This window comes from Penicillium alfredii, assembly GCF_028826965.1.
Source record: "Penicillium alfredii strain IBT 34128 chromosome Unknown utg000009l_segment0_segment0, whole genome shotgun sequence".
NCBI lineage: Eukaryota > Fungi > Ascomycota > Eurotiomycetes > Eurotiales > Aspergillaceae > Penicillium > Penicillium alfredii.
Genome location: NW_026622706.1, coordinates 1,126,939 through 1,152,216, shown reverse-complemented (window position 1 = coordinate 1,152,216; position 25,278 = coordinate 1,126,939). Strand labels below are relative to the sequence as shown.

Genomic DNA, 25,278 nt, shown 5'->3' with positions numbered 1-25,278 from the left:
CATGCAAGGATATATTGTTGAATTGCTGGATATTAGCTGATTTATTGCATCTTTTCTTGGTTATTTGAAAGTGATGCAGAAGCTGATTTGTTAGGGTAACATCTTTCGATTTTGAATAACCAGGTGAAATATTTATTTCGCCATCTCCATCCCTAGAAGATATACTACTCATTGAGTCGTCTCAAACCATCCGTGGATCATAGATAACCCCTATGGTAACCCACGATCATTTGTTCCTCCCACAGCTGGTCGCCAGCCCCCTCTGGCCCCAAGGATGATGCGCCTAAACCGAAAGAGTACGCTGCTCAAGTGGGCCTGATGGACGCCAAGGAGATCATGATCCAGTTCTAATTTAGTTACTTTCAAAGATACATAAACCAGGGACATCCCTGGTTTTCTGTATTCTTCCTTGTTAGCATTCTTCTTCCTCGGCATTTGGGCGAGAGTGTTCCAAGCTTGATTCAGTACGTATTGGCCATGGCTTGGACCAGGAAATCGTCACTTCTGACCGAATATTGTTCTCTCCAGGAACACAATGGCCACCAAAAATGCTGAGGCTACCCTGCGGCGCCGACAGGGTGACCATCAGAAGACCACAAGCACAGAGGACTTTGCACGGGAGCACATCATCGGTGGATGGCGACCAGGAATGGACCCCAAGGTCGACTACTCCGGACACTTCGAGTTTGGTGGATCACTGGGAAATCTGGCCTTGATGACTGGATTTCCTCTGCTGATGTACTACATGTGGATCGGTGCCACCTACTACGATGGAAAATTACCGCTCCCCCACGACGGGCAATCCTGGACGGACTTTGGGAATCACCTAGGACATCTCGTCTATACTGGTGCATTTCCTCACTTCCGAGCATGGCGCATTTATTGGGTGTATTTTGTCTTTGAGGCGGCATGCTATATTCTTATGCCTGGATTCACCTGCTACGGCAAGCCTCTGGCTCACTTGGGTGGAAAGCAGCTCAAGTACCATTGCTCGGCCTTTACGAGTTTCTACTTGACCATCTTCGTTATGGCGGTTTTGCATGGCACGGGGCTGTTCCCTATCTACACCTTCATCGACGAGTTTGGGCCGCTGATGTCGGTGGCGATTATCTCTGGGTTTCTCGTCAGTCTGGTCACCTACTTGTCTGCTTTTGCGCGCGGCGCCCAGCATCGGATTACGGGTTACCCCATCTACGACTTCTTTATGGGCGCCGAGCTAAACCCACGCCTGTTCGGTATCTTGGACTTCAAGATGTTCTACGAAGTCCGCATCCCATGGTTTATTATCTTCGGTTTAAGCTGTGCCGCTGCCACACGCCAATATGAACAGTACGGCTATGTCTCGGGCGAGGTTTTGTTCCTGGTCATGGCCCATTTCTTATACACCAACGCCTGCGCAAAAGCAGAGCACCTCATCACCACCACTTGGGACATGTACCAAGAGAAACTCGGGTTCATGTTGACTTTCTGGAACATGGCCGGTGTCCCTTTGTCATACTCGCACTGCACATTGTACCTGGCTAACCATGACCCGGCCACCTATGCCTGGAACAAGTATGCACTGGCAGCGCTCTTTGTGTTGTATCTGTTCGTCTACTGGGTCTGGGATACCTGCAACAGCCAAAAAAACTCATTCCGCATGATGGAGCGTGGCACTTTTGTCAAACGCACGACGTTCCCACAGCTCCCCTGGCAGGAGGTCCACAACCCTAAGACTATTGTGTCAGAATTCGGTGACACCATCCTCGCGGATGGCTGGTATGGCAGGGCCCGCAAGGTCCACTATACCTGTGATATGTTTTTCGCTCTTTCCTGGGGTCTGATCACTGGATTTGACAGTCCTTTCCCCTGGTTTTACCCTGTGTTCTTCAGTTTCATGATTGCCCACCGGGCAATGAGGGATATCAGTAAATGCCGGTTCAAGTATGGTGAGGCATGGAAGGAGTACGAGAGACAGGTTCCGTATCTGTTTATCCCGGTAAGTTGCTTTATGCCTTGTATATTGTGAGTAATTAACTAACTGCCCGGTAGTATGTGGTCTGAAGCGTCCCAAAGCTGCCATGTCATCCAATATCACAAGAATTTGGATTGCACCTAGCTCCCTTACCATCGACTGGGTTGAGAATAGATGCTTTGATGTATAGAGAATAGACAAATCAAAAAGCCTAATAGTCTGCTCAGCTAATGAAATAGTCTGATCGTCCGATCTTGTTCACCTCTGTTCAAAGGCCAAACAAATTCAGATTGATCTGAGTCACGACTTAGCTAAACTAGCCTGGAAAACTGGAGGACCCTACTTCCGACAGTGAAGGCAATATTCACTATATGTTTTTCTCGATGGCACCTAACCCCTACTATAAGCAGAACTTGTTGCTCACCCCAATATCACCACAACCACCCCCCCTCTAGCACCGGAAGATGAAGGTCGAACTCGCCTACGAAATCGAGGTATTCACACCAGTTGAGCACCTTACTCAGCCATGGTTGTCCGATCTCACCAAGATGGTCAACGCCATCAAGCTTTCCGTCCCAGATAGAGGGACTCGACTCCGGACCGACACCCAGCTGTGCGAAGACCTGGGCCCGGATGCATTCACCATCGTGGCATTTGCCCCCACCAAACCCAACAAAGAAACGCAAGTTGATCGGCACTGCAAGTATCCAGGAGTGTAATGAAGATGACCAGCACCAAGAGCACGAAAGCCACCAGAACGAGACTGCCACTGCGCCTCACGATATAGGCCAGGTCGGCCAGCAATATGACCTCCCGGGAGGCTACAAGCTCGCAGTGTTTGCTCTCACAAAAAACCCTCGATATCATATAAAGGGACTTGTTAAGGGCCTGCTGAAGGCATGCGAGGACGAAATCCGGCTGCGACATACACTCACAAATGAGGCGAACGCGCCCCCGCTGCGCCTTGTTGTCCGGGCTGTGAAAGAAACCAACGGCGCCTACTGGCTGAAGCAGGAGTTCTATCCAGTGGGTAGCCGGAAATTCCCCAGGGAACGTGGCATCCATCATTCGAAGTTACATTGTGGGCGATGGCTCGAGAGTTGTAACCGAACATCGGGTTGGCAGTCATGGCATTGAGAACGTTGAGACAGTTCTCAGTCACAGCCTGCCATAAAGGCCAAAATTGAAGACAGAGTGGTTGATCAAGCATTTCTCCCTCATAAACACTAGCAAAAGCGAGTGTTGCTGTCTGGGGTAGCTGGCAGTCGGATGTAGATAGGGCTCGCCCACATCCCAAAGTTGGTCATTGTAGGAATGACTTGTGAGTTCGAGATTTATCTCCTCGTTCTAAAGAAAATCATGGAGATAATAAGTACCAGCCTGGAAGAAATAGATCGAGGAATCTGAGGGTGCTGCATCCCTTGAACGGCATAACCAACCCTTCATGGAAGACTCCTGTCTTCAAGACAGCAGACCCTCGCGCCCATTCTTGGGGAGATCGGCAGGCACAGTCTGCCAACAGCCACCCTGATTCTTTTCTTGATCTTCGCATTCCAACCCTTTCCACCGACCCTCCTCCAATCTCGTTGCTCCAATCGAACCTGGGAAATGCCCGATCCAACCCTGCTGCATTCCACGCGTCGGAGAGGTTGTTTACTCAAGTCAATGCTCCATGGAGGCTATTTAAATGCCATGGGACACGGTCCCTGGCTTCTGGTTTCCTGAGCGAGTGTTTTGACGCGGTACGACACCTGGACGTCCAATTCTGTGCCGGACAACTATCGCTCTCCCCAGAAAACTCACAGTTCTCGAAACAAGATGCACTTCTCCAAGGTAAATCATGGAATCCAAATGTAATGACATCGGAAGACAGCGAAGCTCACATCTCATAGCCCTTTGCCTCTGTGGCCATGCTCGCCCTGGGCCCCATGACTGCTTACGCCGGCTTCCCCGTTGCCAGCGTAGAGTTCCTCTCCTGGGAGACCTGCGATGCCGGTGCTCCCGCCAAGGGCGAGGCCAAGTTCAAGGCCGACGTGACTGCCACCCCGGTGACTTGCGACAAGACCACCGTCAACCGTGACTGGAGCATCAACAACTACTCGTTCCGCGCACACCTGGACACCAAAGACACTGCCTGGTGCCACGGCGTCACCATCTGGAACAACGATGGGTGCAGTGGCAAGCCCGTGCACTTCCTGCCCTTCGAACACGGCCCCTTCGCCGAAGGCAGGTGCTTGCCCGACATTCTCGAGCCTGGTTACGTCTCCTTCAAGCTGGACTGCTTCGGATTCCCGGGAGGCGCATAGATTGATTGATAATGGGAGAGAATGGTTAGAGATGGCATTAATGCAGTGTCGAGTTTTCTGTGTTTTTATCTTGTCGAGTGTATGTCCAATTTAATACAACGCGTCGGTGTCACGTATGTTTTTGCCCACGTAAATTTAGCCGACGTTCCCCCGCCCCGACGTCACCCTCGCCTGTTTGTATCGTCACCTAGCAGCTTGGCCAATTCATCGTCTTTCCCATGATATTTGTGTATTGATCTGGTCATAATCCGAGAACAGATCTGTGGCCATCAACAACGGCTGGCCGATCGGACGCGGGAGCGATGATCCCTTGGCTGTACGACCTGGTGCTGTGGTTCTTCACCTGGGGGTTGGATCTCTTCTTCCGAGAGATTTACCCTCGTGGAGCATGGAGAATCCCTGAAAAGGGTCCTGTGCTGATTGTCGCTGCGCCTCATGCCAACCAATTCGTTGATTCGGCCATTTTGATGCACCTACTCAAATCGCAGGCCAAGCGACGCGTGTCCTTTCTGATCGCTCAGAAATCGCTAAACGAGCCCTACATCGGGACGCTGGCAGCATGCATGGGAACTCTGCCCGTTGTTCGGGCCATGGATTTGGCCAAGCCCGGCAAAGGCACCATCTACCAGCCCGAGCCGGGCAATGACCCCGCGCTCATCCACGGGGTGGGCACCGATTTCTCACAATCGGAGTTTATGCCAAGCGGGTCTCTGACCGTCAAGGGTCCCGATGGACCTGAGTCTGCATCAATCGAAGAGATCATCGGGCCGACCACGCTTCGGCTGAAAAAGCCATTCGATTCTCCGGTCTCGGATGACCCGGGTCGCAAAGGCACGATCTTCAAAATTGCACCCCATGTCGACCAAGGTCAGATGTTCGATGCTGTTTACAAGGAGCTTTCCCAGGGTGGCTGTATCGGTGTCTTCCCCGAGGGAGGTAGTCATGATCGCTCGAACCTGTTGCCTCTCAAGGCTGGTGCCGCATTGATGTCGCTGGGAGCTCTGGCCCATGATCCCGACTGCGGGCTCTCCATCGTCCCATGCGGCATGAACTACTTCCATGCGCACAAATTCCGCTCCAGGGGCGTGATTGAATTCGGCCGCCCGATTCACGTGCATCCCGATCAAGTCGAGGCCTTCAAGGCTGGGGGCAATAGCAAACGGAATGCCGTAGGCTCCTTGCTTGAAACCATTTACGATGGCCTCGAGGCAGTTACACAGATCAGCCCGGATCACGAGACACTGATCCTGGTTCAGTCGACCAGGAAGCTTTACAATCCTATCAGCAAGAAGATTCCGTTACCTCTGGTGATCGAATTCAACCGACGATTGCTCAAGGGCTACACTCGACATCGTGAAGATCCCCGCATTCAGGGCCTCAAAAAGGCTGTCACGGAGTACAATAGGCGCTTGGAGTCGCTGGGAATCAAGGACCACCAAGTGGAATGGGGCAATGTAGAAGAGAAGCCATGGTGGCTGACCCTCATTATCTTGATCTACCGCCTATGCAAACTGCTTGTTCTCAGCGTAGGCACACTGCCGGGCGTTCTGCTCTTCTGGCCTGTGTTTGTGACCACCAAGGTGATTTCAGAAAAGAAACGACGCCATGCACTCGCAGCTTCGGTCGTGAAACTGCAAGGACACGACGTGATGAGTACCTGGAAGATTCTTGTGGCCATGGGGCTGGCACCGGCCCTTTATGCCTACTACACCGTTATCGTGACCGCGTGGCTCCGGTACAACCGCCATGAGGGCCATTACACGCACTCATTACCTTGGTGGATGGTGGCCAGAACCTACGTATCTGATGCCATTCCATTGTGGGCCTTTGCCGTCAGCTTTTTTGGGCTCATGATTTCGGTCAGCTTTGCAGCGCTGCGGTTTGGTGAGATTGGAATGGATATCGTCAAATCTCTCCCGCCGCTTCTTGTGGCACTGAACCCATGGTCCTCTTCGTATCTGATCGACCTTCGAGTGCACCGCGAAGCGCTCTCGGAACGGGTCACGGAGACAATCAATGATCTCGGATTCGGGATTCTGCCTGATGTTGACGCGGAAATCCCCACTGATCCGTACACACCAGATGCTTACCAGTCCCGGCTCAAGAGCATGCCACCAAGTGAACCAGAAAGCCGGGATCGGAGTCGCAGCCGGTCGAATGGCCCGCCTGGCGAGGATCGTCTTAAGGGTCTCACCTCAATTTCTTCAGCTGGTGACTTGGAGGAAATGAGTCAGAAAATCCACACGCGCAAAGGAAGAGGGAGGCGATCCCAAACGATCACTGGATACGAGACAGGAGAATCGATTCTCAAATACCAACCCTCTGCAACAGATAATGACAAGAAAGAGCGGTGATCGCTACGCTCTGCAGCATGGCTACGATGGTTACCTAGACATGTGTCTACCAAGACCTGCAGGTCCTATGCTTGGATTGAGCTGTGCCATGACAACGCATATCTCTTATCAGAGAACCATACGCGCGGGTGCCATGACAGCAAAGTGGTTCTTATGCCGATCCCACAGGAGCCAATAGACATCCCCTGGAAGGTCCCTGAATAAGCCTCCGTCGGATATTTTTAGCCAGCCACATTTTCCGACGATCAAGTCTTGGCCAAGCCTTGTGAGAGGCGGACTGCCATCTCCTGGAATGTGCAAAGCGCCCTTCGCATGCCTCATCGGGCACTACCGCGAGCCTGGATCGACATGAAGAGGGACTCTCTGGGACTGGAATGTGCAAATCCTCGATCGATTGGTGTCAGATTGGACTTTAGTGACACACCCGCCACCGAATATGATGCAGAACCTCATTTCTTTTCATTTCGTACGGAACGTGCAAGGCGCAAGTCTCCATGTCAATTACATTCCTCCCCGCCATCCCAATATCCGTGCAGGATGAAGGCATATAAAACGAGCGGCCTGGGCTGCGTGCGTTACTAGATATCATCTATAATCCCGAGTATCACAAAACCTGCACAGCTTCTCTACTATCTGTAGTCATTGATTTCCAAATCGGGCAACCATGCATTCCCTCACAGTTCGTCTCCCTACACCCTTTAATACCAATGACCTGCCAACTGACCAAGTATAAAGACTTCTCTGCTCTCGCTCTCTCTGCTCTCCACTCCACTCCATGCAGCAACGACAGCCCGCGTCTGGACACACTTCTACCCGAACTGTCCAGGCGAGCCGTTCTCCGACATGACCAACTACGAGAACTACAAGGAATCGGCACCATCCAAAGACGTCAAGACTGGCATCTGCGCCAACATCGGCGTGCCGTCATACGAGCACAGCCTGGTCAGCGCCATCTCCGTCGACGCCGAGCTCCTCTCACATGGACATGCCCAGAACTTTCCAGACAGTGACAGCCACTGCAATATCACTGTGCACGAGGTGCCCGGATGCATTGACCCGCCACTGATCACTAAGGAGATCCGCAAGGGCGTCGAAGTGAGCAAGTGCGCTACGCGCCAGTTTGCTGCGTACAGTCAGGTGTGGGTTCAGCTGGAGTGCGAGCACCCGGATAGCCACGATGATCACGACAAGAACGACCGCACTGCCGACAATGATAGTAAAGACGGTGCGGTCAACGTCGTGACCACCGACAAAACCGCCTCTATCCAGCAGAGCAGCAACGCCCAAACACCAGGCTCGAACACGGGTTCTTGGTCAATGGCGCAGCAAGCAAACTCAGAGCGTCGTCCTGAGCAAGAGGGCCGTGTCAACAATGCCGGCCATGTTGCCAGCTCGCAGGTTGTCCATGACTTGCTTGAGATGCTGAAGCACAAGAACTCCACGAACATCGTCTCGGGCAAGCACCATGCCAATGGCTCGAGTCACCACCTCAATGGCACGGCGCTTGCTAACAACCGGACCATGTCGCGCCGGAACTTGTCTGTTCGGCGCAACCGGGTGGCGCGGCTGTACTAAGGTGGATATATCGTGCTTTGATAGGGGTACTGTTTATGCTTTCTGGGCGTTCGTGTTTAGGTGACGGGTTATGACGGGTAATGACGGGTTATTGGGATCCCTCCCTGTATAGTACAGCCCTGGAAAAAAAGGGGGGGTATGGCTACCTTTGCTGTGTCCAGGTAAATATGATATTAAAAAAGCATGAAGGTGGACAGAATTAGATACAAAATACTACAGTTGATTGAATGATTCTTAGGATTATCTGGGCGTCTTCTTCCTGTTCGGCCTCGGTGGAACAACAGGCTTTTGCCGGTTAGGGTTAGGATGACACTTGTAATCCCAATTCCGATTCTGTCGGCATTGGGTCAGTATGGTAAGAATTTGCGAAAAGTCATGGGGATAGGGAACTCGTACTATCGCATGATATTCGTGGTTTGCTGGGTTCCGGACTGCTCGTCCCGAACAACCCTCTGATGCCAATGCATGGCATTGCATTGTTCCGTAGACTTCGGGTTCAGCTTCATTCGGCCCTAGAATTGGGTCTCGGCTATAAATCGGTGTTTCTCGTCAGTCCCATAGATGCAATATTCCACTCCAATCAGGTTTTTGAGATACGTACCCAGTCTTGGACATGGCCGCATCTCCAATAAATGGGCAATGGCTGCAACAATATTAGTTGCTGGTTGATGCACAAATTGGCACAGGGAAATATCTCACATTAATTCGTGGAAGAGTGAACTCCAAAGACTCGTCTCCAAGTCCTTTATGTTGTGATCCTCAGAAGTCTCCCAACAATCATTCGACGGTTGTTTTGTCCATTCCTCAAAGAACTCGAGCCAGTCGCCACAGACGGCTATGAGGCAATCGTCCTCTCTCATCGAAGACCAACTGGATAGGCTTTCTTGCATCTTTGAAGATTTGGCAACCCTCGACGTGTATGCCATGGATCCTCTCGGACACATTTGTCGCCAGTCTTTTCTTGTAACCCAAATCCGGGGGTTATCAGCCGGCGTAGGAGTAGGTGGTTTCATCTGTTTCAGCATATAACGGTTGACTTCGTCCACAGCATCTTTGTCTTCTGACGGGAACCAGGTCGAGAAGGTCTTGTCGTCTTTATTATCCAAAAGGAAAGATGCCGTGCTCGTCACCTTGTGGAAAGCAGACTCGAAGGTTTGAATCTTGGCTGAATCATTTTGGAATCCGTCGTAGTATACCACGGAGCCTTTTTTGTATGGCTCACCCCTGACCGAAAGCGATTCAACGGCGTTGGTTTCACTGTGAGAGCTTCTTGATATCTTTTGGTTAGTGCTTAGACTTGGCCATATCCCGGGGATATTTCTGCATACTCACTCAGAGGAAGGAAATGCTTGACCCAGTGCAATGGAACAGACGGCCAGATAGAGTCGTGATAGAAGCATTGGGCAAAGGGCAAGCTGCGTTCAAGGCAGCATTTGCATTTGCATTTAATCAATGGGAAATTCTTCATATATGTAGGGCTCTTAATTACGGGGAAATCGGGTCAGTAATCATGCCATGACTATTTTACTGTAGGCTTTCCATATTTCATCTTATTGAAATTGATTCCCTCCTCCCCCCCCCCCCCCCCCCCTTATAGGGCCCATTCAGGAGAAGGATACAGAATGGCCCCAATGGAGCGTACCACAGACTCTTGTCCATCAATCATCCCCCTAATTCCATCGACTGGCCTATTACTATATTAGGAAGATGATATGATGATCAATCATGGCAAGGTTACATGTAAGGTAAATTCCAACAATTACATAAATATTTATGTATTTCGAGTGTGATTTCTTAGTATACTGTAGCTAATCCCTATACATAGATCGGACCTACATTCAGCTATTGCAGTCTCACAGTCTAACGAGAGCACTCGCACTCCAACAAGCACGTGCCTTGGTATAGGTAACCTATACCAAGGTACATATAGCGAATTTGGTATATCTCAACCACATTAAAGGCTATGAGAAATATAAATCTAATCTTGATATGCTAGGCTATGAAGGACTTAGATTTCAACCATTTTACAGAGAAGGATTTTATCTCCTTTGGAATACGTAAGAGGTCGCCCCTTACTCCACGGTTTCGCCGATCTGGGGCAGAAGGACTAGCCGTCCCCTGAAGTCGGACCCACAGCATTTGCGGCTGTTAGTCCTCCACACCACAACGCAAATTTCTTTCTGTTTTTGATTTCTCTACTATATACCAACTATGCCAAAATCTATCGATACTATCGAAATTCGCCTTAATCAGGCCTGTGAAGCAGCAAACCGCGATCAAAAACCAAAAATCGCGTCGCTGGCGCACGAATTCGACGTTCCCTATGATCGACTTTGCGCCAGAATCCAAGGCCGACCACCCAAAATAGCCACAAACGCAACTAACAAAGCACTTAATATTTGTAAGAGAAAACCCTAATTCGCTATAAGTTTCGCCTACAATTCGCGTAATTAAGGACTGTGCGAATCAGATTTTGAAGCGGAATACTACAGATGACGCGGTGCTACGCGTATCGAAAAGCTGGGCCTATCGCTTTATCGAACGGCTCTCCTCGGACCTATAACTAATAAAACAGAAGCTAATTGATAAAAGTCGCTTTAAATCAGAAGATAGAGAGTATTTAGCGGCTTGGTTCGATCGTCTTAAGCCGTACGTAGCTAAAATTAAGCCAAAAAAATATCTACAATTTTGATGAAACAGGCTTCTAAGTTAGTTAAGGAAAGGTATAAAAGATCGTTACAGCGAGTCTATAACGAGTACAATGAGGTAATCCTTCAATCAAAAAGGCAAATCTTATAGGTATCGAATATATCGCTACCGATAGTTTTATTCTCCCTCTATATCTCTTTTTTTGTAGCGAATAATATCTCGAACGATAGTATACGACGACTTCGCTTCTAGACAATTATTGTAACGCTATAAGACTAAAAGAATATGTAAAAATAAAACTGTGTACGATTAGTTTCTGTAGTTTTAATATTATACTATTTATCGCGCGAAGGGTTAAAAACGGCCACTTTTAATAGATAATTACGGTTTATATTTAATATATAATTTTATCGATTTTTATTAATAATTCTATATTATTCCGATCTATTTTATCCCTTGTGCTACTTATTTTACTTAGCTACTCGATAGGAAGCCATTTCAAGTATATAGGCACTATTCTCGAAGTCAAAATATTAAGCTTTCGAGGTAGAATAACAGCGTAGATAATAAAGCAGATTTTCTTCGAGAACTACCATAAATTTAATAGTAAGTCTATACTCGTATAAGTTATAAGGCTTTTCGCGAGCGTGGGATTTATCTATTTAATCCCTAGAAGCTCTTCGATAGGCTCCTAAGGATCGATTCGCCGGTTCTTAAAGGTCTATAATCCTTCGGTAATAAAACCTCTCTACCTCTATCTAGTTCAATGAATTCGCCTCCGTATTCGATTCGTGGTATATAACGAAGTATCGATAAAGTTAAAAACTAAATCAGAGAGAGCCTATAGCTAGATAATAGCTGTCGACGTCGCTTAGATCGGCTTTTTCGAAGTACTATCGAAGCTATAGAACTCGCCTCGTAGAATTAATCTACTTTTGCTTAATATCTTCACTAAATATAGCCCAAAAAGATATTTAAAAACCGGCGTAGGATCCCTATATTAGGCTCTCTCTCTATCATAGATACGAATCATCAAATTACCCACCGTACGACAAAAAACCTACACCAGAATATTCGATGAGCAAGCAGCTTCGTAGCTACCCTAGGTCCCACAACGAGAGTAGAATAAAGAGCTATTGATACCAGAAGAAAGCGAATTAGCTACTAAGGAGGCTCCTCTATTTTATTTATTTTTTATTTATTTATTTTTCTTTTGATACAGTTGGCGAAGTTGTTGATTAATTTGATAAAGAAGACAAAATTTTGTATTATAGTGATAATTTACGTTATGGTGTGGAGGACCAACAGATGAAATACCGTGGGTCGTCAAAAACCTTTGCGGTGGAGGCGCGTCCTAACCCATCCAACATTCTCTTTCTGATCATCTTTTAAGAAGGATTAAAAAGAAGAAGCCAGGCAAGGCCGCATTTAGAGATTGAATACCAAACCTCCCTATTGTTTTACGCTACAGATGCTGCTATCAAACCCTTACATTGGCCCCGGTAATGTGTATTTATACCTCTCCACAAAAGGATAGTCCAATTGTACTTGTACAAAGTCCCAAACTAGAACCCAAAGCTATCTAACAACGAATTGGCATCGGGCTCATGGAACATCGTGGGAGGCGGCTTGGGCTTGGGTTGCTGCTGCTGTTTATCCGCTGTGGTAGTCTCAGGGGCATCCTTGGCAACCTGGGCATCGGCGGGTCGCATCGGCATGTCGGCAACAACCAGGCTACTGCGGCGACGAAGCAGTTTTCTGTAGTCGACATTATCTTCCTCGCCATCTTGCTGAAGCCGGGTCTGTACATCGTGGGTGGGCAGTCCGCCCAGAAACTCCCAGCGGTGGACGAGGTCGAGGGCAAGCAGATCGCAGCCCATGCGGTCGTAGAGCCGCGCGTTACGAAGGACGAACTCCCATTCCTCGCGGGGACGCACCTGCGAGGCGCCTTTGAGGGTCTGGAGGGTCTTTTCGCGGAGCTGTTGGTACAGAACGACCAGGGCCGGGTCGTTGGATAGATAGGATTTGGATTGTAGCGTACCTCGCCCCGGGCTACCGGGGAGGCGGGCGTTGCTGAGGACAGGAGAGTTTCAATTGGAGACTCAAATCCAAGTTAGCCCAAGCACACAAAAAGCAAATCCAAGAAACGAGTCACTCACAATAAGAGCTCGCACGGCCATGTCACGCCGCCCAAGCATCCAGAATGCCCATGAAGCCATCCATCGGTTGCCCTCAGACGCGGCTTCAGGCAAGACTTTCTCCTCCAATAGTTCTCGGAGGACCGGTCCATTGTCTCCTTCTGAGACTCGGGTAACCGCAATGGCCAGCTGCAGGTCCCCGATCTGATTGGCAATGACATGTGCGGCATCGCGGAGGTGATCCGCGAGAAGGAAGAATGACGCGGCATATTCTGGGACGTATGTTAGAGACAGGCTTGACCAACGTTTGGGATAGGGAAAACTTACCGAACCGCCGTTTCCCAAGCAGCGCATACGCATTTTTCAGCGCGGATGTTTTCCATCGATCTTCCTTAAAGTCGTTGGCCAGCAGGCGCTGTGTGGCTGCTTGTTCGCGGTGCCAATGCGCGATACGCCACAAGCCTTGGAGAATATTCTTTTTCCCGAGGGCAATGTAGTAGAGAGTACAGTCGATGGGGTTTCTCTCCTCTGTCTTTGTGTACTCGCTTCTTGCAACGACCTCAAGTTGTGTTTTCTAATAGAATTGTTAACATTTGAACCCATCGGAAAGCACAGGAAAGGAAAATTCGCACCAAAGCTATCGGGTCTGATAACCACATGAAAATGCCGCTCTCGCGAGCAGCCTTCCACGTCAATTTGCCATTGAATTGCCGCGAGATAAGATCTGTGAGGATATCCTGGCTGCCGCTATGGAAGGCCCAGACAACCTCTCTCCACGAGACTCTGTCTTTGTTCGCTACCCCTTGGCTCCTCCTCAGCATGTGTTGTCGAAAGAAGAGGAAATAGCGGGCTGCGTTGTCGTCCATAGACCGCCGGTGCTTTTCTACTGTCGCAACGCATTCGATGGTATCCACAAGACGGAATTGCTCGTGGCTAGACAGCTGCGGGAGAGCAATTCGCGCCAGAGTCTCATTGAGTGCGGCCGCAGTTGTTTCATCAATGACAAATGACATTTCTTCGTCCACGGCATCAACATAGGAAGAACGCATTTCCTTCAAAGCCGCTTGGTGTGATGTCTGGAGCTGCTTAGTATTCCGTTGTAACACATTAAATAGGTATGGAGTACTTACGTCTTGCTCCTCGTAAAATTCTTCCAAGGGCATCTCCAAGAAGCCGTCCAGGTCATCACCTTCAGTGTAAAACTTCAGCTTTCGATGTAGGTTTATCAAGACGGCATGCACCAAATTTGTTTTCCCGGACAGAATGCATTGTGCCAGGAATTGCGGATGGAAGACCGGCAAGGGGCCGTTTAAGCGGCTGACAACGTTGAAGAGGTCGACAGAAGACAGCCCCCGGCACGGGATGCGAAGCTCAGAGACGAGGCGGTCCCTAACGTCGATATCTTTGTCATAAACAAACAGCTGGTTGCCAGCCCCGATGACCAAATGGCCATTGGTAAGCCAGCAAGAATCTCCAATCGGGTGAGGGGTGAGGTCGCGGATCCAAATCTCTCGGACTTGCGTCCACGAGGGTTGGGAATCCAGGTAGTCATAACGAAGCTGTGACAAAAGAATAACTTTGTGAGGAAATCCCACAGCCAGGATAGACTGCATATCCGGGGTAGATGTCCAATCGAGATCCCGGATAATGTCATGTTGGGCGAAATGCTCCTCAAACTCAAGCTGAGCATTGTTGGTGTCCCAGATCGTCAAGCGAGTGCGGTCTTCATCCACTAGTGCGGCTTTGCGGATGGAGCTCCCACTTGCCAGGGATGGGTTCACGATTCCTGTTTCAACAGTCGATTTCAGCAGCCAGTCCACCTTGGCGTTTGCCTGGTCAACTTTTGCAGTCCACGTCCGTAAAACTCCACTTTGTGTATATGAAAGTGCGATGTCGGCAGAAAAGGCGTCGAAGAACCCCGTGGTTTGAATCTTGGGCCCGGCAGGATCCACGGGGAGAATATAAGCCAGGTCTTCATCCAAACCCATGTGAAATGTGCAGAATTTCCGAAGCAGACAGGTCTCGCTTTCTCCGTCGTTCTTTGTCGGGCCATTGTGTGTAGGCCACCGGATCTCCCACGCTATCCCATGCATGTCCGCTCCAATGGTTGCTACATATGCCACATCTTTCTCTGTCGTGGGGATGGGAAGCACGCAGAGCGGCTTGCTTGATAGGAAGAAGGGCAAAGAGGCCACTTTCCTGGCGTGATATGAGCTGAAATCCCACAGTGAAATCCCATTATGGTGCAGATTGACAAGCAGGTCGCCATTCTCAAGCACACATGTCCGATGGATATGTTCATCAGAAAGAAGAATGCTGTTGTGGGCCAAAATCGAACCAGCATCCCGCCGCTTCTGCCTCCAGATCATAGCTTTGTTCTGATCTGTGCGCGAGACAAGTGTATCGCCAGTTGCATTGCGGACAATCTTCTTGACAGGAGCAGTATGCCCGGACCAGGACGAGTTTTGAAAAATTCGTTTTCTGCGAGGAGCGGGATCAAATAGAACATCCACCTGGGATTTGTACCATTCGATGCGGCCGTCAAAATGGTGAACCAAAATACTGAGCGTGTCTTCCGGTGTTGTACTCTGGAAAACACGAACCTGGGCGTAGTCCTCTTTCGCCGGCAGACCAGGCATGAACCCCAGGTCCAAGTTCTCCACATGCAAGATGTTGAAAACACTCAAATTGGTCTTGGTTTTGGCGCCAATATCTTCCAATGCCCAGGCAGACATGTGTCCTTGGCCGTCGGTCACGATGCAAATTTCTGGGCTTTTGTTCGCAACCTCGATGATATGTTCCAGGGCATGGTTTTCTTTGTTCCCGGCATTTCTTTGGATTGCACGCTCCGTCGCAACACAAAAGTCCCGGCTGTCCAGAATAAATCCATACCGCCGCTGCGGCCCTTGGTCCATGTCGGACGCATGTCGAGGCTGAACAGAGACATCCATGTCAATATCTGCCCAAAATTGGAGAGGGAAGAGAGCATGGTGGTCCGTCACTGCCCACACTCGAATCTTGTTATCGGCACACAGAGTATAAAGCACATTATCCATCGACTGGTCTCGGTGGTATGGTAAGCGCCAGTGTATTCCAGTGACGACATTAGGATGGGGGAGGTATGAAACCTCGAACCGGACTTCGTCTGCGCCGAAGGCAAGCCGTCTCCATACCTTGGCTAGGCGGTCATGCTGTCCCACGGTGACCACCAACTCGGCATCGGGGGAGAATTGGGCGAACTTGACGGGGTTCGCAAGCTTTCGCTTCCATATCAGGCGCGGGTTGTCATTCAGAAACCAAATGGTGAGGTGGGAGTTGCCCAAGAGAAGCTCGTTCGGGGATCCCCATGACAAGGTATAGATCGGTTCGTCGTCATCCTCGGCGCGAAAAGTATTCACAAGAGACCACTAATGGAGCCGCAGGTTAGTTTATTGATGGTTTCTCGTCCATGCGACAGGGTCTTGCGGGGCTACGAAGCTCCGTGTCGTGGGTCCGAGTATGCGCACCTTGAGAGTCTCGCCTTGGATGCCATATGGCTGGTACACGAAGACATCCGGTCCACCGCACACAGCAATCTTTCCTGATGCTTCATCAAAAGCGACCGCCTCGAGGGATTCGGTGTCATCGACGTAGATCGTTTGGAGGAGCGTCTGCGGACCGCCGAGGATGATCAGCGCGTGACCGGAGATGTAAGCCTGTTAATGAGAACGCGTCAGCGACAGGGGATATTCCAGTATTGAGATCCAAAGCTGCATAACCAAATAGGGGTTCCCAAGAGGGACTGACGACAACGCGAAGACCATCCCACAGCGCCGTGCTGAACGACTGGAGCTTGGCTGGGGGTCTCCCCGGTAGGACCGCTCGCATAGAGGCGGTGGGTTTGAAGGTTGGAGGCTCGTTGCGCTGTGACGTTACACCATTGCCGGATCGAAGGGTGGAATCCCCAGAGAGAACGATAGAAACCGAAGCTAAGGGAAAGCAGGTCTGGGGATCTGCAGATGGGATGTCTGGTGATATGCGTAGGGGACAAGGCGGAGGTCCATTACGCTCCCGCTCCACTCAGTGCCACCACCCCTCGCTCACGTTCGATGGCCACTCCCGTTGCCTGAGGTTCTATATATTTTTATATTTTTACATTGAATGGCACTGGAATACCACGGCAGAGCTATCAGCTTTGGGAGATACCCAGAGCATCCACACTGGCTGATCACAAACGCGCTTGATCTGCACGCTTGTTCATATCTCCAACAAAATTTCGAATATCTACTTGCGCAGCCATAGTGACGAACCGTTCATTCAAAGACAAAACACCAGGCCCAGAATACAGAAGAAAAACATCACATTCAATCATGTCCAAAAAATACATACGAGTATACCCAAGACCCTGGACAGAAAAAAAACCCCAACCCGCTCGCTATATGCTGCGCCTGATGATGCATGAGATGAAAGGTGAACACAAGTATCGCAAGGCATGAGAAGAACGAGTATAGTCATCACGGATTTACATAAAACCCCACAATTGGAGCTGGGACAGTTCATATACCGACAAATTCACAGAACACTAGGGGCGCCGATTGGCCGACTTGCGAGCATCGGTTGGAGACTCGGGGACCTCTTCGTCCACAAACCGGACACTGGTCCCCATTGAGCTCTTTCTGCCGGTCTGTGGTCGTCGGGAAGAAGAAGTCTTGGGCGCCGAACCTCCAGCACGAAGGAGGCGACTGGCGAAAGGAGTGTGAATCGGTGTGGCTGGAGTGGTGGACAATTGAGCAAGGGTTCGGGCACGGGCGGCTCGTTTTGATGGGGAGGTCGTATAACTAGGCGTAGCCAAGGGAGTTGCGGAGACCGGCTCCTGAGAGGTCATCGTAAAATCGCTGAGCTTGAAAGGCGTTTCAGCCTGGTTTTGATACCATGGATCAAACAAGGCCGATCCGGCACCATTCACATCGTCGAAGCTAGAGAATCGAGCAGGCGTCAAGGTAGGCCCGGGGGAATCGCGAGCTTCCAGTTTGAGGCGGGCTTCTTCCACCCAGTGACGGAACATGCCGCGCGAGTGCTTCCGCAGGTTTCTTTCCCGCATCGCTTCGGCGGTTTCAATCGTACTTCTCGTTTGGAACACACGCAGACTCAGCTTGCGCAACGAGGCACCTGCCTGGCGAAGCACATGTGAACGGTGAAAATGGTCCGCTTGGTCCTCCAATTCCCGATTAATCACAAAGGTCTCGGACATTTGCATCAGCTGGTCGAAAGCGACTTGTCGGAAATAGTAGAGGTCTGCATCCCGACACTCTTGGACCCTCTTGGCTGCAGCTTCATGCCACCGGGCGAACAGTTCGGATGCAACATCGAGTAATTTCCCGTGGTCGACCAACTCGGCTTCCTGCTCCATGTCCATCACCAGTCGGGTTTTAGAATTCCAAGCAGCCAACACTTTGGAGGCCAGATTGATCTTGATCTTCCGTCGGATTTTTGCATAAGCATCTTGGCGTCGTCGTTTGGCGGAATCCAATGTTGCTTGATGCCACTGCTTCATCGACCTCTTCATGAGAAAGTAGAAGCGTGCATCCCGAGCCCAACTCTCCATCTTGACCACATGTTGAACCTTGGATCGCCAGGCCGCCAGGGATTCTATTGCCAGACGTGGGGCGTAAAACTCGAAAGCTGTGCATTCCCGTTCACGCTGCAGCCACAGACAATCCCGCCAGATGGCGAGTTTGGATCGTGCCAGGTCCTCGGTTCGATGATCTTCGTGGGTTTCTGCATGGAACAGCAACCGGGTGTAGGTGCCCCGGGTATTCGTGACAAATCGAGAGAATACTTCACGCTTGATACGCTGCTCATGTATTCTCCGCATCAACTGAAATCTTTCCATCAGAATCCACTTGTACATGACTTCCATTTTAAGGCGCTCATCGATTCGCGAACGCAGGGCCAAACACCGAAGCGTGTCATTCCAGGCGGTCCATGCATTGCGTTGGACTCGAAGCTGATCGACTTCACGTGCTCGGTGGATCATTTGGGCCTTTGCAACCCATTGTGAAAAAAAATTCGAAGAATGCGTGCGTGAGCCATATCAGATACTCGAGAAGCAGCTGGCGCCAGCCGAGACTGAATTCTCCATTCATAAAACGTGTCTCCCAATGCCTGTTGGCGCCGAGAGATTTGAGCTTCCTGCTCCGCAGTAGCAATCGTTTTGAATCTTTGAGACCAGATCTGAAGCGCTGATCCCAGCGCGGACCGTCGGTTGTGCATGGATATTTCGTGGTCTCGCTCTCTATTTGTTCGGAAATTCCGAAGCCAGTAGAGGAGCGAGCGCCTTTTGAGCCGGTGTTCGTACCATTCAGGAGCACGCCGATCACAAAAGCACCAGAACCATTGCCAGTACGAGGCATGTCTCAGATTGTCGTTGTGAGCAGTGACTGCTTGAGACTCTGCGACTTTCAGGTCTTGGACCCTCTTCCGCCAAGCACGAAAGGGTCTCTGCAATGCAAAACGTTGAGCCTTCAGCTCATTAACAGCTGTGATCTCACGCCAAGCATTGAAGTACTTGACACTAAGCACATGCCGCCGAGCAGCAGATGTCCTAGCAACCTCTTCCGACGTGAGCTGAGCCCAATGAGTGAAGGCCTTGGTCATCAGATACAGATCTCGAGCATGACTAGCACGCTCATCGAGGTGTTTGAAGAACCGCTCCGTTCTGGCCTCCTGGCGCTTCTGCTGAATGTTTCCCCGCCACGGATCGAATGCTTGCCGGAGAAGGGTGCTGCGGTCGCGACTAACAGCGACGGATTCCATGTTCTGGCGGGTTTGCCGCGCTCGAAAGGCCCTCTTTAGCCATTGTGTTAATATTCGACGGCAGATGGCTCTTTGACGGTACATGTTGAAAGTCGATGCATCGCGGAGTAGATCTGATAGTTGCGGTCGATAGAGGAACTCAGGTGGAGCCTCTTCCTTCTCAAAGATATCATGCTCTGTCTCCTGCGGCGCGAGCGATTTGGTTTCTTCAAACTCGGAGCTCTCTGAAGAATCAAAGGAAGATGCACGCTGGCGCTGTGAGGGGGCTGCAGCTCTCTTGGCACGATCATGATCAACTGCCGATCTCGCCAGTACTCCATTAGTTATGGGAGCTTCCTCCTTCTCCGTTTCTTCAATTTTATTCTGTGCCGTGTCAAATCTGTTGATCAACCGACGACCAACATCCAAGAATTGAGCAATCAATTGAGTCCGGTCCAGCGAGTTTGAAGTCTGGCCATTGCCCTGGTGTTGATAGTTCGGGGATTGTTTCGGTTTGGGAAACTCGGGCTTTCCTGTCTGAAGGCGCGACATTGATGAGCGAGAGCTTGGCCTGTTGATAAAACTCCTCTGCGTGGCATCTTCACCGATATCGTAAGTGGTATTGAACGAAGCGCGTCTCCGGGGCGTCGGTAGTACACCATTCGTGATGGGAGAATGATCGTGATCGACCGTTTGGCTGTATGTCGCATCCACCGTGTATTGCTCAAAATCATGAGTTTCGTTAAGACCCGTAGAACCATCATCGCCAATCTCGATCACGATGCCCATTTGTCGAAGCGCATTCTCAAACTTGTCGAAGAGAGTGTCTCCCCGCACACCTTTGCTCCCCATCTTGAACAAAAATCGCAGGCAGGCATGGCCCGGGTCTGCATCGACGCCATGTTCGCTAATGGCTTCGTCGTATGCTTCAAAGAGTGCTCGAAATGGGAGTCGCTCGACCTCGGGTTTCCCCTCCGCGCGACTGACCACCTGGTAGAGAAAGCCGACATCTACATACCACGAGGGCAGCTGTTAGACCGAGGAGCCGCTACAGACGTCCAAAGAGAGGATTGCATACCGTCATCGGAGAGGGGCGAGTTCTCTTCGGTCAAGGCTCGACGCTGAGAGGATATCGGAGGCATCGAAAAATCGCGACTTAGGGCGCGCTTGTCGCATCTGGAACATAAAGCCGAAAAACCAAATTAATCATCGCGAATGTCGGTGGGTCCAATCAAGGAGCACATGCGCGGATGCGCAGTCTCTGCGAGCCGGAGAAAAAAAGTGACGGGACAAAAAAAAGGCAGCAAAACCAAATTGCAGCGCCATCGATCGCAATTGTTTTGGTTGTCGCGCCAGAAACATACCTGGGTCACGTGGGACTTAGGTAATACAGTGCATTCCTCGCCGCGAGGCAACGGGGACAATTGGAGATCTACTTCATCGCTGCATAATGCCGACCAAAACTCGTCCGGTCGAGAAGTTCGCCAAGGCCACGGCCCAGTGCTCAGTAGAGGTGGGTATCTCTTCCATAATCGATCCTATCGTGTCCTAACAGGATCGCTAGGCTGCGGCATACGGCAAGTGTGTTGTCACAGACTACAATTCGATTCATAAGGATATGTGTGCCAAGGAGTTTCTGCGGTTGAAGGACTGTTTCCTAGTAAGTACCAATTTTTCTATTGCCTTTCGAGGCCCTACACTCACCAACCTCCACAGGCCGCATCCAAGAAGGGCTAGACAAGAGCCAACAGATGTGTCTATTGGAGAGCATTCATGGAGTCTGAGATTTGGGGCACAGGGCGCAGGACTATCTATGGGCATGGATTGACTGGAATTTTATATCTACTCTGCAGTTCATCAGTCGAGACTCGTCAACATAATTCATTCATGAAAGTAAAGAAAAAAGGAAATAAAAAAAAGTAGACTTCTATCTACACATGGCCTTTTGTGGTATGTATGGTCTAGAGACAATTGTCTACAGCTTGACCAGTCGCAACAGGAAAATCGCGGTTTGTACCTCCTGTTCCTCCTGCGAGATAGTGCCCTCTTCGTCTGCGCTAGGAGCAGACGCACGCTCATCGAGTGGCCGACGCACGGCCTTCTCGATAGTCTGAGCCTGTGACTTGAACGCCTCGCCCAAACCAATGTTTTCCGGGTCAGAAAGGACAGTGTATTCCATCTTCACGTCATCCGTGGGAACCAGACCGGCCTTCTTCCGGAGGCGCTGGACTCGGTTGATGATCTCGCGACCCAGGCCCTGGTGGGCCAGCTCCGCATGCAAGTTCGCATCCAGGATAGTCAACACATCGGCATCAGTGTTGGTCTCCATGCCCTCGGAGCTGGCATCCTCCTTGATTCCTCGTCGCACCACGAGATCGCCTTCCACGAGCTCGATGCCGTCGACCAGGATCTTCTTGTCGGCGACGTACTTCTTGACGTCCTCGGTAGACAGCGAAGGCAAAGCCTTCTTAACCTTCTGCACATCCTTCTTCAGCTTCTTGCCCAGGGTCGGCCAGTCAGCGTTGACGCTGTACTGGACATTGTACTTGGCCTCATCGGTAGACAGGATCAAATCAAGAACGTTGAGCTCTTCCAAGATGTAGCCCTCGAGCGACTTCACGTCGTCCAAGTACTGCTGGTCTTGGTGAATCACGACCAGGCTCTTCAGCGGCGTCTTCAGGCCGATTGACCGGCGCTCACGCGAGATACGTCCCAGTTCGATGACCTTCTGCATCCGTGCAACTCTCCGCTCCACAACCTCATCAAAAAGCTCCTCACGCACTTCAGGGAAAGAAAGGAAGTGAACACTTCGGCTGTCCTCGCCGCGAAGCGATTCGCGGATATGGGGGAGAAGGCGCTGGTAGATGTTGTCGGTGAGGAAGGGCGTGAACGGAGCAAGACCGCGGACGAGAGTGAAGAGAACCTCGAACAGAGTGTTTAGGGCGTGCAGAGTATCATCAACGCCATTTTCACCCTTCAAGCGCTTGCGGTTGAATCGGATGTACCAGTTTGTGGTGTTCTCAATCAGCTCCAACAAGCGCGGCACAACAGTATAAAGACGGTAGCCCGCCATCTCTTGGTTAACAAAGATGAGAAGACTTTGGCAGCTGGCCAGAATCCAACGGTCCATGACATTGGTGTTGGTGGTTTCAGCCTTGGGGTCGAACACAAAGTCGATGTTGGAGGACTTCTTCAAGAGAGCCACCTGACCCTCGAAAAATTTGTAACTGTTCCACAGCGGGAGCAGGACCTTGCCAACAATCTCCTTGACACCCGATTCTTTGAATCGAAGGGGTTCAGCCCGCACCACAGGGGAGTTGATCAGGTAGAGACGCAGAGCATCCGAACCATAACGCTCCATGATCAGAGAAGGGTCCGGGTAGTTCTTTAGTCGCTTCGACATCTTCTTGCCGTCCTCCGCGAGGACAATGCCGTTCACCACGCAATTCTTGAAGGGCGATTTGCCGAACAGATGGGTGCCCAGAACGGTCATCGTATAGAACCATCCACGAGTCTGGTCCAAACCCTCTGCAATAAAGTCACCAGGGAAGCCCTTTTCAAACTGCTCTTTGTTCTCAAAAGGATAATGTTGGGAGGCATAGGGCATGCTTCCAGACTCGAACCAGCAGTCGAACACTTCGCTGACACGGCGAAGGACGCCCTTGCCCTGCTTACTGGGGATGGTGATGTGGTCCACTTTGTCACGGTGAATATCGTTGAGCTCGCCCGTGTAGCCACTCAATTCCTTGAGCTCGGCAGCGCTGCCGATAGCCACAACTTCCTCGAAGTCATCACTGACCCACAGCGGTAGCGGCGTACCCCAGAAACGATTCCGAGATATGTTCCAGTCACGAGCATTGCGAATCCAGCTGGCAAATCGCCGATCTTTGACGAAAGAAGGAACCCAGTGCGACGCCTCAATGCCCTCCAGCATTGCAGGAATGATGGGGCCAATCTTGACAAACCACGAAGGCACAGCCCGATAAATCAGAGGCGTATCAGATCGCCAGCAGAATGGATAGCTGTGAGTAATCTGGCTGTCGACGAGAACACGACCGTTACCCTTCAGGTGTTTGATAATGCCCTTGTCGGCGGCCTTGACATGCTGCCCGGCAAAGTCGCGAACTTCGGCCGTAAAGCAACCCTTTTCGTCAACAGGGTTAGGAGGCAGACGGTTTTCATTGACGACACCGTGGTTCACGGCGACCTGGTAATCATCCTCACCAAACGCAGGAGATTGGTGAACGATACCGACACCATCCTCAGCCGTGACGTAGCCGTCGTTCAGCACCCGGAAACCACTGTCTTTAAACTGCTCATAAAAGTAGTCGAAAAGAGGTTGATACCTCCATCCCAGCATGGCCGATCCCTTGATGCGGTCAACGATCTTAAATTTAGCCTTCTTCGGGTCCTTGTAGATGGTTCGAAGCAAAGACTCAAGAAGGATATAGTGCTTCTTGGTAGCCTCGTCGTAGATCTTCACGTACTCGAAGTCGGGGTTGGCGCACAGACCGGTGTGGGAGGGGAGGGTCCACGGGGTGGTCGTCCAGGCCAGCAGGCAAGTCCCGGGGTCGTCTAGCAGGGGGAATGTGACAACAATGGCAGGGTCCTGTACGTCCTTGTAGTTTTGCTGGGCTTCGAAGTTGCTCAGAGGAGTGTTGAGCGCGGTCGAGTAAGGCATGACACGGTAGCCCCGGTAGACCAGACCCTTGTCAAATAGCTGCTTGAACACCCACCACACAGACTCCATAAAGGAAGGGTTCATGGTCTAAATCCGCGCAAACGAGACATAACCTGTCAACACAACCCCAAGAAAAACAAACAGAGGGAGTGGGTCTCACCTTGTAGTCATTGTCGAAATCAATCCAACGTCCGAGCCTCTCAATAGTCTGACGCCATTCCGAGGCGAATCTCATGACAATAGCCTTGCACTCCTCGTTGTACTTCTCAATTCCAATCTTCTCGACCGCCTCCAGACCGGACATGCCGAGCTTCTTATCGATCTCATACTCGATAGGGACGCCGTGAGTATCCCAGCCAAATCGCCGCTCAACATAATGCCCCTTCATCGCCCAGTATCTGGGGATGATGTCTTTGATCGTGGAGGCCAGCAGGTGACCATAGTGTGGGAGACCGGTTGCAAAAGGCGGGCCATCGTAGAAAGTGTAAGGTTTGCGGCCTCGGGAGAGCTCAACTTGCCGACTAAAGGCATTGATCTCCCTCCACCGCTTGAGGATAATATCCTCCTCGGCAGGAAAATCGATAGACATGGTGGAGTGGGCTGCGATTTTCCAACGGGGACAGGGTTGGATAAAAAGGACAAAAGTGACTCACCCCGCCATGTTTTTTTTGCCAGTGCGCCCTTCTCCCCTCCTCGCCCACCGCCTTCTACAAATTGCTTTGGATACGAGCTATAAAATGAGTCGAAAAAGACAAGATCCATGGATGACTCCATAGATGACTCAATTCCTGTAATGGGGGATTGGGCAAGCATCTCCCTGGCTATGTACAGGAGGACTTGTGGATTC

At 50.7% G+C, this 25,278-nt stretch overlaps 9 protein-coding genes across 9 annotated transcripts; 6 read left to right on the top strand and 3 right to left on the bottom strand.

The window, feature by feature from the left end:
* Positions 1-535: 535 nt before the first annotated feature.
* Positions 536-2,043, top strand: NUU61_006347 (ERG4/ERG24 ergosterol biosynthesis protein; the record flags this gene model as incomplete). The annotated part of the gene is made up of 2 exons (XM_056656875.1): positions 536-1,978; positions 2,032-2,043. 2 exons carry the CDS (start codon positions 536-538, stop codon positions 2,041-2,043), a joined length of 1,455 nt encoding a protein of 484 aa, XP_056509675.1.
* A 544-nt stretch (positions 2,044-2,587) lies between these two features.
* NUU61_006346 (Acyl-CoA N-acyltransferase) lies at positions 2,588-3,091 on the top strand (the record flags this gene model as incomplete). The annotated part of the gene is made up of 1 exon (XM_056656874.1): positions 2,588-3,091. The coding sequence occupies one exon, from the start codon at positions 2,588-2,590 to the stop codon at positions 3,089-3,091; it is 504 nt and encodes a 167-aa protein (XP_056509674.1).
* A 773-nt stretch (positions 3,092-3,864) lies between these two features.
* On the top strand, positions 3,865-4,260 carry ccpA (the record flags this gene model as incomplete). The annotated part of the gene is made up of 1 exon (XM_056656873.1): positions 3,865-4,260. One exon carries the CDS (start codon positions 3,865-3,867, stop codon positions 4,258-4,260), a length of 396 nt encoding a protein of 131 aa, XP_056509673.1.
* Positions 4,261-4,562: 302 nt separating this feature from the next.
* NUU61_006344 (lysophospholipid acyltransferase family protein) lies at positions 4,563-6,614 on the top strand (the record flags this gene model as incomplete). The annotated part of the gene is made up of 1 exon (XM_056656872.1): positions 4,563-6,614. The coding sequence occupies one exon, from the start codon at positions 4,563-4,565 to the stop codon at positions 6,612-6,614; it is 2,052 nt and encodes a 683-aa protein (XP_056509672.1).
* A 664-nt stretch (positions 6,615-7,278) lies between these two features.
* On the top strand, positions 7,279-8,189 carry NUU61_006343 (uncharacterized protein; the record flags this gene model as incomplete). The annotated part of the gene is made up of 2 exons (XM_056656871.1): positions 7,279-7,293; positions 7,350-8,189. 2 exons carry the CDS (start codon positions 7,279-7,281, stop codon positions 8,187-8,189), a joined length of 855 nt encoding a protein of 284 aa, XP_056509671.1.
* A 4,214-nt stretch (positions 8,190-12,403) lies between these two features.
* NUU61_006342 (uncharacterized protein) lies at positions 12,404-16,843 on the bottom strand (the record flags this gene model as incomplete). Its single annotated transcript, XM_056656870.1, has 6 exons — positions 12,404-12,879; positions 12,994-13,248; positions 13,304-13,550; positions 13,609-16,383; positions 16,450-16,671; positions 16,763-16,843. 6 exons carry the CDS (start codon positions 16,841-16,843, stop codon positions 12,404-12,406), a joined length of 4,056 nt encoding a protein of 1,351 aa, XP_056509670.1.
* Positions 16,844-17,537: 694 nt separating this feature from the next.
* NUU61_006341 (Sfi1 family protein) lies at positions 17,538-20,892 on the bottom strand (the record flags this gene model as incomplete). The annotated part of the gene is made up of 3 exons (XM_056656869.1): positions 17,538-18,998; positions 19,058-20,760; positions 20,829-20,892. The coding sequence occupies 3 exons, from the start codon at positions 20,890-20,892 to the stop codon at positions 17,538-17,540; spliced, it is 3,228 nt and encodes a 1,075-aa protein (XP_056509669.1).
* Positions 20,893-21,200: 308 nt separating this feature from the next.
* Positions 21,201-21,487, top strand: NUU61_006340 (uncharacterized protein; the record flags this gene model as incomplete). Its single annotated transcript, XM_056656868.1, has 3 exons — positions 21,201-21,263; positions 21,315-21,410; positions 21,467-21,487. 3 exons carry the CDS (start codon positions 21,201-21,203, stop codon positions 21,485-21,487), a joined length of 180 nt encoding a protein of 59 aa, XP_056509668.1.
* A 238-nt stretch (positions 21,488-21,725) lies between these two features.
* On the bottom strand, positions 21,726-25,020 carry NUU61_006339 (isoleucine--tRNA ligase ILS1; the record flags this gene model as incomplete). Its single annotated transcript, XM_056656867.1, has 2 exons — positions 21,726-24,518; positions 24,592-25,020. 2 exons carry the CDS (start codon positions 25,018-25,020, stop codon positions 21,726-21,728), a joined length of 3,222 nt encoding a protein of 1,073 aa, XP_056509667.1.
* Positions 25,021-25,278: the final 258 nt, after the last annotated feature.